At 40.7% G+C, this 12,690-nt stretch overlaps 1 protein-coding gene across 2 annotated transcripts; it reads left to right on the top strand.

The window, feature by feature from the left end:
- Nucleotides 1-1,358: 1,358 nt before the first annotated feature.
- Nucleotides 1,359-8,576, top strand: C15H18orf21 (chromosome 15 C18orf21 homolog). Of its 2 annotated transcripts, none has more exons than XM_061169829.1 (5): nt 1,359-1,483; nt 1,567-1,589; nt 3,828-4,027; nt 5,611-5,810; nt 8,106-8,576. In XM_061169829.1, exons 1-5 carry the CDS (start codon nt 1,407-1,409, stop codon nt 8,191-8,193), a joined length of 588 nt encoding a protein of 195 aa, XP_061025812.1. In that variant the 5' UTR covers nt 1,359-1,406; the 3' UTR covers nt 8,194-8,576. The 2 variants fall into 2 exon arrangements, with proteins under 2 accessions (XP_061025812.1, XP_061025811.1); XM_061169828.1 differs by having other exon boundaries at nt 8,101-8,571.
- The last annotated feature ends 4,114 nt before the right edge of the window (nt 8,577-12,690 follow it).

Below are 12,690 nucleotides of genomic sequence, written 5' to 3'. Positions count from 1 at the left end.
TATAGGGGTAAATATATAGTTTTTCTTTACAAACTTTTGCATCATTTGACTCCTTCCTGAACTTAAAAATGAAGGATAAGTAAGGGTCTAGTATCCAGAATATATTTTTTAAAAACTCTAACAACTCAACAACAAAAGGCAAATAATCCAGTTTAAACATGGGCAAAGAAGTGGAACAGACATTTCTTCAAAGATATACAAATTGCTAACAACACATGAAAAGATGCTTAACATCATTAGCCATTAGACAAATGCAAATCAAAATCACAAAGAGATGCTACTTCACACTTACTAGGATGGTTAGAATTAAAAAAAAAAACAAACCAGAAAATGAGTGTTGGTGAGGATGTGGAGAAACTGGAATCCTTGTTAAAAATGGAATTACAGTATGACCCAGCAATTTCACTGCTAGGTATAAATCCAAAAGAATAGAAAACAGATACAGTAGCAAATACATGTTCAAGTTCATAGCAGCATTATTCACAATAGCCAAAAGGTAGAAACAACTCACATGTCTATCAATGGATGAATGGATAAACAATACATGGTACATACATATAATGTAGTATTACTCAGCCATAAAAAGGAATGAAGTTCTGATACATGCTGCAAAGTGGATGAACCTCAAAAACATTATACTAAATGGAAGAAGCCTCACACAAGAGATTCCATGTATGATTCCATTTATATGATATGTCCAGAATAGGTAAATCCATAGGGACAAAAAGCAGACTAGTGGTTGCCAGGGGCTGAGAGGGAGGGAAGAATGGGGAGTAACTGCTAATGGGGTACCGGTAGGCTGATAGAAATGTTTCCAAACTAGTAACAGTGGTGTTTGCACAACATTGCAATTGTACTAAACATCGCTGAGTTGTTCACCTAAAATTGGTTAACGTTATGTCATGTGAATTTCAGCTGAAGGAAGGGAAGGAAGGAAGGAAGCTCGAGGCCTCGCTTCTCCCAGCTGCCCCGCTGCGGACCACGCTTCCGCCCGCCGCGGCCCAAGTCAGTACCCCAGCCCGCAAATTTAGAGGGCGACGGGGGCTGATGAAATGACAACAGGGGTATGGTAAAGGAGGCTACCAGACAAAGACGGAGAGGCGGGCGGCACCCTCGGCTCCTGACGCTGCCACCCCTGCCCAGTCAAGCTGCTCCGCCCAGACTATCGTCTGAAGTGATCGCCACCTTGCCCGCGGGGACGGGACGGGGCGGGACCCGGGGGCGGGGCCAACGGCGGGGGGAGGGTCGCCTGCGCGCCTGACCGGACGCGAAGGCACCGGAACCCTTCAGCTGAGGGCACCTGTTTCCGGAGGGAGCTCTTTTCCCGACGTCAAAGTCCACCACGTTGGGAAGTCGGTTTCCGGAGTCTCTTTTTGTCACCGGGTCTCAGCGGTGTGGAGGTGGCTATGAGGCAGAAGCACTACCTTGAGGCTGCGGCGCGGAAACTACAAGATAGCTGCCCGGGCCAGGCCCGCTATCTCCTGTAAGAGAGGGAGCGAGGGGGAGCGGGAGGTAGCCGCTAGGGGGTGTTTCCTCGTCCCTTATGAGTCTCTTTCTCTTTTGCAGCTGGGCCTACAGTTCGTCACACGGTAGGGAGGACGCCCGTTGGTTGTGGGTCAGGCTGTCGTCGCCCCGCTCGCCTTCATTCCCCACAACGCTCAGGATGATCCAAAAGAATCGGATCGACCCACTGCCATAATAAACCCCCTCTAGAGGCTTCTCAGTTTCGTAAAAAATCCAAATTCCTTAACGTGCCTTAGCTTGCCTGACCTATTAGCGGCATTTGACGCATTGATCAGTCTACTCGAAATAGCTTCCTCACTTGGCTTCCGGACCTTCACAAAGTTCACCTCCTACCTCTTTAGCCAGTACTTCTGTTTTGCTGGTTTCTCCTAATTTCCCCAACTTACAAATGTTGGAGTGTCCCAGGAGTCATCCCTTGGACGTCTTTTCTAGCTACACTCAATTCCTTGGTGACAGTTTTTCATCCACTCTCATGGCCTTTAAATTCTGCATACTGAGGACTTGCAAATTTATATCCCCAGTCCAGACCACTCCCCCGAATCCTAGACTCATCCAGTTACGTTGACAACTTTTTTTGAATATTATGTTAGGCGAAAATTCAAGCTTTATCCCCCAACACGACAACCCGCCTCCTCCAGTTATTCCTATTTCAGTAAATGGTAACCCCATCCTTAAGAATTAGCCCAAAAACCTAGGAGCCACTCTTGACTCACTAACAGCCTTCCTCCCCAAGCCAGTAGGCCAGCAAATCCCATTGGCTTTAAAATATATCCACTATCTAGCCACTTCTCTCCACATCCAACTTACCACCCTGGTCCAAGCCATCAGTTTCTCTCCTGGATTATTGGCAATAGCTCCCATGCAGTCTCAATCCAGCAGCCAACGTGAGCCTAATAGAAACCTAAGCTAGACCATGTCACTTCTCTGCTACCAACTCTGAAATAACTGCTCATCTCAGAGTAAAAGTGAAAATCTTTTAAAGGGACTTCATGGCCCTATGTCATAGGTCTGCGTTACCTCTCTGACCTGCTCTCCCTTTTGTTCACTGAACTCCAACCACTGCCAGGCCCCCGTGCTGTTTCACGGCCTTTGCACCTGCCCTTCCTTCTACCTGGAAATCTTACCTCACATATCTTCTTGGATTCTTCCCTCACTTCCTGCTGGTCTCTTGCAAATGTCACCCCACAAAGCCTTCCCTGGCTGCCCTATTTAAGATTATAGCAGCTCCATCGCTATGCCCCATTCCCCTTTTCCTGTATTTCTTTTTTCTCCCCAGCACTTAACATTTGGCATTGTTGTATTCATTGTCTCTCTGCATGAATTGTCCTTTGTTCACTGTGGTATTTCCCACTCCCAGAACAGTGCTTGGCACTTAACTGTCACTCAGTAATTATGAATGAATTTTACATTTGGCAGAGCTAAGTTACGAACATGGTCTTTAGCTTTACACAGGGCTCACCAATAAATATTTATTGAATAACAGATAGTGTGCCCACCTTCCTTTTCAGCAGCATCACCTTCACACCTCACCTTTCGCTAAATAACCATGCTTGCTTTTTCACTGTACTTGTACCTGAAAGCCCGTTACCAATAATAGATGCCATTTCCAAATACAGATAAGAGTTTACAGTCACTTGTGATGACTTTTGTCAAGCCTGTTTGAAGTGTTTCTGGCTAGTCTATGCAGAGTTTAATAATTTTCAGGGCATTTTAATCATATTCTGTTGCAGTTTTTACCAATCTTATCTTTATTTGCTTAGGGCTCCCCAAGAGTGTGAGTTCTATAAAGATAGCAACTCCTTTACTTCCATATTTATGTCTCCACAGCCTAGCATGGTAGACGGTCAGTGAATGCTTTCTTGATTGCATAAAGGTCCTGGGGCAAGTCTGTTGTCCTGTTACCTTGTACTGCAGACAAAGCCCAGCTCACAACCACAAAATTGTGCTAATTGTTTAAAAAGGAAAAGTCACAATATAATTTGTTATTTTGTGATAAATGTGTCTGTAAAATTGGTGAGACATACAGCCTTTTTTACTTGGTAGCAAGTAATGAACAGTGTAGCAAAGGGTGGGGACTTACCTATCTGTTGCTAAAAGGAGTGAATGGATAGAATTATAGTGTTTTGTAAAATAAATTATTGCTGATTTATCTTTTTGTAAATTCTCATATTTTGAGTTTGCTTAAGGAAAATGTATATTTGCTTGTATTAAATAATATACTCTTTTGCATTTATAATATTGATAGTTAGCAGTAACAAAATATTCTGTTTGCTGACTTGTGAGTTTCATTTGTATAATTTTAGATGATAAAAGCACTTTTGAAGGAACATGTCCATACTGTTTCCAGTTGCTGGTTCAGGATAAGTCTCGAGTACGTCTCAAACCCAAACCCAGACTGACACCCAAAATACAGAAACTTCTTAATCGAGAAGCAAGAAATTATACACTCAGTTTTAAAGAAGCAAAAATTTTGAAAAAGTACAAAGACTCCAAAAGTGTATTGGTAAGATTTCAATTCCAGTATGTATAAATAAACCAGAATTTTCTTTTCTTTCACTTAAGATGAGGTTAAGAATTAGCCTGAATGTAACTCAGAGGTTTGTAGTAGTATATTTAGATTGTCAAAATATATACATAGGATTTCTTTCTAGTGATTACTGTGTCATCAAGAGTACAGCTTATTTTTGTTTTTCACAATTACCTAAAACCAAACATCGTGAACTCTCAATTGCCCAGATCTTATTGCTGAGCACAATTATTTTCACAAAGTTGAGAATTTCTTGAGCTCACCAGTGTGACTTCACCTGAACTGCAGTCACCACTAAATTATTTTTTCAGCGAATGGTTCTTTTCTTCTAACAGCAGTATGTATTAGGTATACATAAGGCTCTTACCTTATGTATTAGGTACCAGTGTTACTTCTTCAGTCACCTCCGCTCCATGTCAGAGTATGTATTTAAGTTTATGCCCAACAAAGGTAAGTGCATGTTATGTTCATTCATCAAACATTTATTGAGGATCTATCTTAAGCCAGACAGTGCTGTGTATTGGGGATGTTAAGTGCAATAAAACAACCAAAAGCAAATTACTCTGGTTTACTATATAGAGACCAGTATCAGATACACTTTATCTACATGTTCTGTGTTAACATTTATTAACTATTCGAGTGCCTGCTTACTGCCAGGCACTGTGCTGGGCATTCTGGACATTATGACAGATTATGTCTGCCCCAAGACTACAGTCGGTAATAACTTGGATTGGAACTGCCATATTTAGCAGTTTACCATAATTGGACAGGTAAATGAATTTTGCTTTGTCATAAAATTGATTGTTTGTATAAAGCGTAGAACAACTTAAATAGACCTCTGTAAATGCATTTTTACCTGCTCATGAACATCAGAGTACTTCTCAGCTAAACTAGTTTCTGTTAATTTTGTTGAGGCCTGGGCTGAATCCTGTGTCTTGTGAGTCAGATATGTAGAAGAAAGGCATTTAGCTATAAAATGAACCATGTCTTGAAAAATGAATCCTGAAAAGAAAGTCAACCTCTATCGCTAATGAAGTGAAGAAGTATGAGAATGTGAGGATTCATTTGATTGGTTTTATAAATTGCTTTAGACCTGTATTTACAGAATCACTAAAGGTTTGAAGGAGTCAATTAAATTTTCAGTGATATTTTGCCATGTTTTATTGGGAAAAGGCTTGGAGTTTGTCTGCAAAAAAATGCTAAATGTCTACTATTATAAAGAACAACTTTCCAGATGTTAAGGGGTATCATTCCCAGTCTCCTCCATTCCCCCCCGAACACGGTTTTACATTGAGAAAGTAAAGACTTTATCATCTTTAAAAACGTGTTTTAAATTATATACAAATGTTTAGCCATTAACTTTTTATTGGAGATTTTCTTTTAAATTTGTGTCTTGTCTGATTCCTGCTGCTAGTTTACAAGCTTGCTGAGGGCAGCCTTTGTTACTCACCCTGTAGTACCTGGTTTAGTCCCTTATGTATATGAATTTAATGAGCATGCAGTTTATTGGATTAAATTATAAGAGAAATCAGACCCAATATTTCTTCTTTTTATGGCAGTTGATTACTTGTAAAACGTGCAACAGAACAGTTAAACATCATGGTAAAAGTAGAAGCTTTCTATCAACATTGAAGAGCAATCCTACCACTCCTGCGAGTAAACTCGGCCTAAAGACCCCAGAGAGAAAGACTCTAAGTTCTGCAAAGCTAAATCATGATATGTCTGGTTCCAAAGCCAAGAGCCCAGCATTGATTTTCAGGTATCTTAATCCATTAAGCTATTTAAATTACCAGTGTTAACCCATGAGTTCTAATTTCTCTGTTAATATACTCCCTGAAATTGCCATGCAGTTGAGGAAGTCATCACTGCACTGACTTCCAGGTGTGTTCCTCTACTTCCAGTCTCTCCCTGGGCCTGTTCCCAGCTGCCTATTAAATATATCCACTTCCTACCCCTACATGTCCCCACAGGTAACTACTCAAACCTGCCCATCCTCCTAAGTTCCTTATTCTGTAAATGAACATGCCCTTCTAGACATTCTGACCTGAAATGGTGAGTATAGTTGACAATCCTACTCCCTCAGTCTTGGTTCAGTTAGTCGCCAGTTTCTATCCATCCTGCTTCCAAGGTGTCTGCAGCTATTCTTTCCTTTTTCTCCCTGCTGCTGCTATCTGTTCAGGTCATTATTCACTCTTTGCCAGGACTACTACAATAATTCCCTGAGTCTTCCTGCTGCTAGTTTCAAGCCCTTCTAGTCTGATATTTTTATTTTTTATAAATTTATTTATTTGTTTACTTATCTTTCACTGCATTGGGTCTTCGTTGCTGCATGCAGGCTTTCTTTAGTTGTGGCGAGCAGGGGCTACTCTTCGTTGTGGTGTGCGGGCTTCTCCTTGCAGTGGCTTCTCTTGTTGTGGAGCATGGGCTCTAGGCTTACGGGGTTGCTTCTCTTGTTGCGGAGCACGGGTGCTGGGCGTGAGGGCTTCAGTAGTTGTGGCACGCGGACTCAGTAGTTGTGGCTCATGGGCTGTAGAGTGCAGGCTCAGTAGTTGTGGCATGTGGGCTCAGTAGTTGTGGCGCACAGGCTTAGTTGCTCCACGGCATGTGGGATCTTCCCGGACCAGGGCACAAACCTGTGACCCCTGCATTGGCAGGCGGATTCTTAACCACCATGCCACCAGAAGTCCAAGTCTGATATTTTTTAAAAGCACAGTTCTGATTAGAAGCTTTAGCACCTCACTCTGTAGCATATGGAACAAATACTCCAGCATGGATTTCCAGCCCCCACTACCTGGCACCAATCTGTCTGCCTCTCTTACTTGTCTTAATTCATCTTATGTGTCAGCAAAACTGAACCACTCACAGTTTACTTTCCTGCTCTAAACCTTTGTTCTTGCTGTTTCCTGTATCAGAAATTCCTGTGGAAATCTAACTGAATAGGGATTTGTGAAATGATACTAAGTTAACTGTGTGACTGGGCACATGTTTTACTTTTAGTAATCCTCAGTACACTATTCACTATGCTAATCAATAAGTTTAACTCCATAGAAACTGTGAAAGGAATTTTTAAACAAACATTTTGTTACAAAAGAGTCTGGTAGTTTCTTGAAAATCAATAACAAAATTCAGCAAGGACTGGATTATTTGTTTTTACTGAATTGAGGTTTTTTTATATTGGGTTTGACATTTAAAATTTCAAGTCCAGTTTTCTGTATATTCCTAATTATTTTGATGTTTGGTACAATAGGAATTCATCATGGAAGTTTCTACTTTATTGGACATGTGCAGATAAAAGAACATTTGGCATATTTAAAATAATTCAATGGCATTTAGACCAGACTCCTTCTTAGATATATGCAGGAAAGAGAAAGCTATTTCACATTTATCATGGATGGGGAGTCAGAAAAGGGATGAGACTGACAAACCCCAAATATTGTTTGGGGGGATGAACACAATTAGAAGGAAGGAAATAGAACGAGGCATAAATACGCACATACCAGATGGGGAATCATCTATTCAGGGGATATTTTTAGAGGGCCTCCTCTGTGCTTGGCACTGTTAAAAAGCACTGGAATATGCAGTTAGTCGTACAAAGTGTCTGCCCCATGGAGCTTATACTGTAGGGGCGAAAATACAATGGAATGGTACCTATATGTGTAGGTTGATATTCTTCACTTTTGAGAAAGAAGTGGTCTTGAGCTGTGAAGAAAAAATATGTTTTTAAAGTCCTTGCTTAGAACTGTCATGAATCTTGGTGTCAGACTTACAAGGAACTCAGACCTGATGATATTTTGCCTTTAGCTTTCTCTTTCAGGTGGTGATAGAAGCTTCCAGAACCACCCATTATACCTCCTAAATGTTGCCTGTAGCCTGTTTAGTGAGGAGATTTCTTAATAAAATGGGAATGACTTTGCTGGGTATAGCCACTGCTCATATATCGTCATAATTATGGAAGAGTAGAAAATGATTCTAGTAGCAGGTATCTAGGCTAAGAAGGAAGAACTGTTGTTTGTCAGTATACCGAAGTGTGGCTTTATGTTTCTTTTCAGAACAGCTACATCTGGACAGTCAACACCCATTTGCTCCTCAAAGAATGTGAGCAAAACAAAGAAACACTTCTCTCAACTAAAAATGTTGCTTAGTCAGAGTGAATCTGAAAAGAATCCAAAGGTGGACTTCAGAAATTTCTTATCTTCTTTGTAAAGGATCGACTATGAAAATAAGAAATGTTTAATGTAATTTCTGAAACTAAAGTTAGAAAACCTGCTTTTTAAAGAACTTATTCTTAAAATACATGAAAACTAGGATTCAAGAGCAAACTTTTCTTGGCATTCTTCAGTGTTTATGGAGAAAATACCTCGTTAGAATGAAAAACTGAAACCTGCCTACCTCACCAGGTGATTGTGAGGATCAAAATTATATGAAAGGTCCTTGTAAGTAGTAAAGATATACATGGAATTGAGTGGTTATATTATTATTTTCTCCTCCCTTAAGTTTTCATTATTTATGTCATTTTCTTTCATAAGGAAATTGAGACGTTTATGAGAGGTGTGCTTACTCCTTTCTAGGTGTCTGTAACCTTATTGATAATTCAGAAAAAGTATAAAGTATAATATTTCACCACAAGTGGCATTTCATTTGCTCTGGTGAAGACTTATTTTTAGGTCTAAAATTTACATCAGAACATAAATGGGGAGGCAGAGTCAAGATGGCAGAGTAGGAGGATGCAGAGTTCGCGTCTCCTCACAACTAGGGCACCTACCAGATGCTGGTGGGGGACCTCGACACCCAAGGGTATGGGAGGAACCCCCAAAAGACAAGGTAGAACATGGGATGGCGAGCGAGGGGGGAGGAGAAGTGGAGGTGGAATGGGACTGGCACCCCTGAGGGGTGGCGGTAGGGAAGGGGTTCCCACGCCTCGAGAGGCCCACTCACTGCGAGGGGATCAACAGGGATGGGGAGAGACCCTCGGGGGTTCAGAGGATCAGAGGGGAGCACAGCTAGCATTTCCCCTGCCCACTTGGGCCCCAGGGAGCCTGCTGGGGTCACGGGCCTGGTCCTCAACCCTCTGGGGCCCCCTCTGGCTGTGTGGGGGCGTTGGAGGATGGGGGAGGAAGAGTAGAGGTGAATGGGGAGGGACCCTCGGGGGTATGAGGATTGGGGGGGAACGTAGCTAGCGTTTCCCCCACCCACTTGGGCCCTGGTGAGCCTGCTGAGGTCCTGGCCCTGATACTCTGCACTCCGAGGCCGGAGGCACTCCAGGGCCCCATCCAGCTGTGCTGAGCCTAAGCCCCGCCCCCCACTTGGGCCTTTTCTGGCCCCGTGGGTCCTGAGCATAGGGGCCCCAGCCCCCTGCCTAAACCCCACCCTTGCCTAAGCCCCATGCGCTGCCTAAGCCAAGGCCTTTAATGGCCTTTGTGGGGTTTTTTTTTTTTTTTTTTTTGCTATTGTGGTTCTGTTTTATCTTCTGGTTGTTGTTTCATTTATACTTTGATTGTTTCTAATATATCTGTTAGTTTTCTAACTTTATTTTATTTCTTATTCTTATTGTTCTGCGCCATGTTGTTGTTTTTTTTTTTTTTGCCACGTGGCTTGCGGGATCTTGGTTCACGGGCCAGGGGTCAGGCCTGAGCTCCTGTGGTGGGAGCACTGAGTCCGAACTGCAGGACTAACAGACAACCTCAGACCCCAGGGAATATTCCTTGGAGTGAGGTCTCCCAGAGTTCCTCATCTGTGCACCAAGACCCAGCTCTACCCAACTGCCTGCAAACTCCAGTGCTGGAAGCCTCAGGCCAAACAACCAGTAAGACAGGAACACAGTCCCACCCATCAAAAAAAATGAGATGACAAAAAAATATACTACAGATGAAGGAGCAAGGTTAAAAACCTACAAGACCAAATAAATGAAGAGGAAATAGGCAAACTACCTGAAAAAGAATTCAGAGTAATGATAGGAAAGATGATCCAAAATCTCGGAAATAGAATGGAGGCACAGATAGATTGAGAAAGTACAAGAAATGTTTAACAAAGACCTAGAAGAACTAAAGAACAAACAAATAGAGATGAACAACACAATAACTGAAATGAAAAACACACTAGAAGGAATCAATAGGATGATAACAGGCAGAAGAACAAATAAGTGAGCTGGAAGATAGAATGGTGGAAATAACTGCCAAGAAGCAGAGTAAAGAAAAAAGAATGAAAAGAATTGAAAACAGTCTCAGAGACCTCTGGGACAACACTAAACGCACCAACATTCAAATTACAGGGGTCCCAGAAGAAGAGAAATAGAAAGGGTCTGAGAAAATATTCAAAGAGATTATAGTTGAAAACTTCCCTAAATTGGGAAAGGAAATAGCCACCCAAGTCCAGGAAGAGCAGAGAGTCCCATACAGGATAAACCCTAGGAGAAACACACCAAGACACATATTAATCAAACTAACAAAAACTAAATTCAAAGAAAAAATATTAAAAGCAGCAAGGGAAAAGCAAAATATAACATACAAGGGAATCCCCATAAGGTTATCAGCTGATTTTTCAGCAGAAACTCTGCAAGCCAAGAGGGAGGGGCAGGACATATTTAAAGTGATGAAAGGGAAAAACCTACAACCAAGATTAGTCTACCCAGCAAGGATCTCATTCAGATTCGATAGAGAAATCAAAAGCTTTACAGATAAGCAAAAGCTAAGAGAATTCAGCACCACCAAACCAGCTCTACAACAAATGCTAAAGGAACTTCTCTAGGCAGGAAACACAAGAGAATAAAAAGACCCACAAAAACAAACGAAAGACAATTAAGAAAATGGTAATAGGAACATACATATCGATAATTACCTCAAATGTAAATGGCTTAAATGCTCCAACCAAAAGACAAAGACTGGCAGAATGGATACAAAAACAAGACCCATATATATGCTGTGTACAAGAGACCCACTTCAGACCTAGGGACACATACAGACTGAAAGTGAGGGGATGGAAAAAGATATTCTATGCAAACGGGAATCACAAGAAAGCTGGAGTAGCAATACTCATATCAGATAAAAAAATAGACTTTAAAATAAAGCCTGTTACAAGAGATAAGGAAGGACACTACCTAATGATCAAGGGATCAATCCAAAAGAAGATACAACAATTATAAATATTTATGCACCCAAAATAGGACCACCTCAATACATAAGGAAAGTGCTAACAGCTATAAAAGGGGAAATCGACAGTAACACAGTAATAGTGGGGGACCTTAACATCCCCCTTACACCAATAGACAGATCATCCAGACAGAAAATTAATAAGGAAAAACAAGCTTGAAATGACACAATAGACCAGATAGATTTAATTGATATTTATAAGACATTCCACCCGAAAGTGGCAGAATACACTTTCTTCTCAAGTGCACACAGCACATTCTCCAGGATAGATCACATCTTGGGTCACAAATCAATCCTCAGAAAATTTAAGAAAATTGAAATCGTATCAAGTATCTTTTCTGACCACAATGCTATGAGATTAGAAATCAATTAGAGGAAAAAAACTGTTAAAAAAACACAGACACATGGAGGCTAGACAGTGTGCTGCTAAATAACCAAGAGATCACTGAAGAAATCAAAGAGGAAATCAAAAAATACCTAGAAACAAATGACAGTGAAAACACAACAACCCAAAACCTATGGGATGCAGCAAAAGCAGTTCTAAGAGGGAAGTTTATAGCAATTCAATCTCACCTCAAGAAACAAGAAAAATCTCAAACAATCTAATCTTACACCTAAAGCACCTAGAAACAGAACAAAAACAAAAAACCCCAAAGTCAGTAGAAGGAAAGAAATCATAAAGATCAGAGCAGAAATAAATGAAATAGAAATGAAGAAAAAAATAGCAAAGACCAATAAAACTAAAAGCTGGTTCTTTGAGAAGATAAACAAAATTGGTAAACCTTTGGCCAGACTCATCAAGAAAAAAAGGGAGAGGACACAAATCAATAAAATTAAAAATGAGAAAGGAGAAATTACAACTGACACTGCAGAAATACAAAGGATCATAAGAGACTACTACAAGCAACTATATGCCAATAAAATGGACAACCTGGAAGAAATGGACAAATTCTTAGAAAGGTACAACTTTCCAAGACTGAATCAGGAAGAATTAGAAAATATAAACAGACAAATCACAAGTAATGAAATTGAAACTGTGATTAAAAATCTTCCAACAAACAAAAGTCCAGGACCAGATGGCTTTACAGGAGAATTCTATCAAACATTTAGAGAAGAGCTAACACCTATCCTTCTGAAACTCTTCCCAAAAAACTGCAGAGGGAGGAACACTCCCCCTTTCATTTTACGAGGCCACCATCGCCCTGATACCAAAACCACACAAAGATACCACAGAAAAAGAAAATTACAGACCAATAACACTGATGAACATAGACACAAAAATAATCAACAAAATACTAGCAAACAGAATCCAACAACACATTAAAAGGATCATACACCATGATCAAGTGGGATTTATCCCAGGAATGCAAGGATTCTTCAATACACGCAAATCAATTAATGTGATACAGCATATTAAAAAATTGAAGAATAAAAACCATATGATCATCTCAATAGATGCAGAAAAATCTTTTAACAAAATTCAACACCCATTTA

Source organism: Eubalaena glacialis, chromosome 15 (assembly GCF_028564815.1).
Source record: "Eubalaena glacialis isolate mEubGla1 chromosome 15, mEubGla1.1.hap2.+ XY, whole genome shotgun sequence".
Classification (NCBI taxonomy): Eukaryota; Metazoa; Chordata; class Mammalia; order Artiodactyla; family Balaenidae; genus Eubalaena; species Eubalaena glacialis.
Note: the sequence above shows the minus strand (reverse complement) of the source record. Positions and strands in the feature narration are given on the sequence as shown.

What these genes read in the sequence shown, in the direction of transcription:
- C15H18orf21 (XM_061169828.1), top strand. Translation starts at nt 1,407, where the DNA reads ATGAGGCAGAAGCACTACCTTGAGGCTGCGGCGCGGAAACTACAAGAT. An exon ending in GGCCAGGCCCGCTATCTCCT is followed by an intron (nt 1,484 to 1,566) that starts GTAAGAGAGGGA and finishes TCTCTTTTGCAG; the next exon opens with CTGGGCCTACAGTTCGTCAC. An exon ending in GGCCTACAGTTCGTCACACG is followed by an intron (nt 1,590 to 3,827) that starts GTAGGGAGGACG and finishes GTATAATTTTAG; the next exon opens with ATGATAAAAGCACTTTTGAA.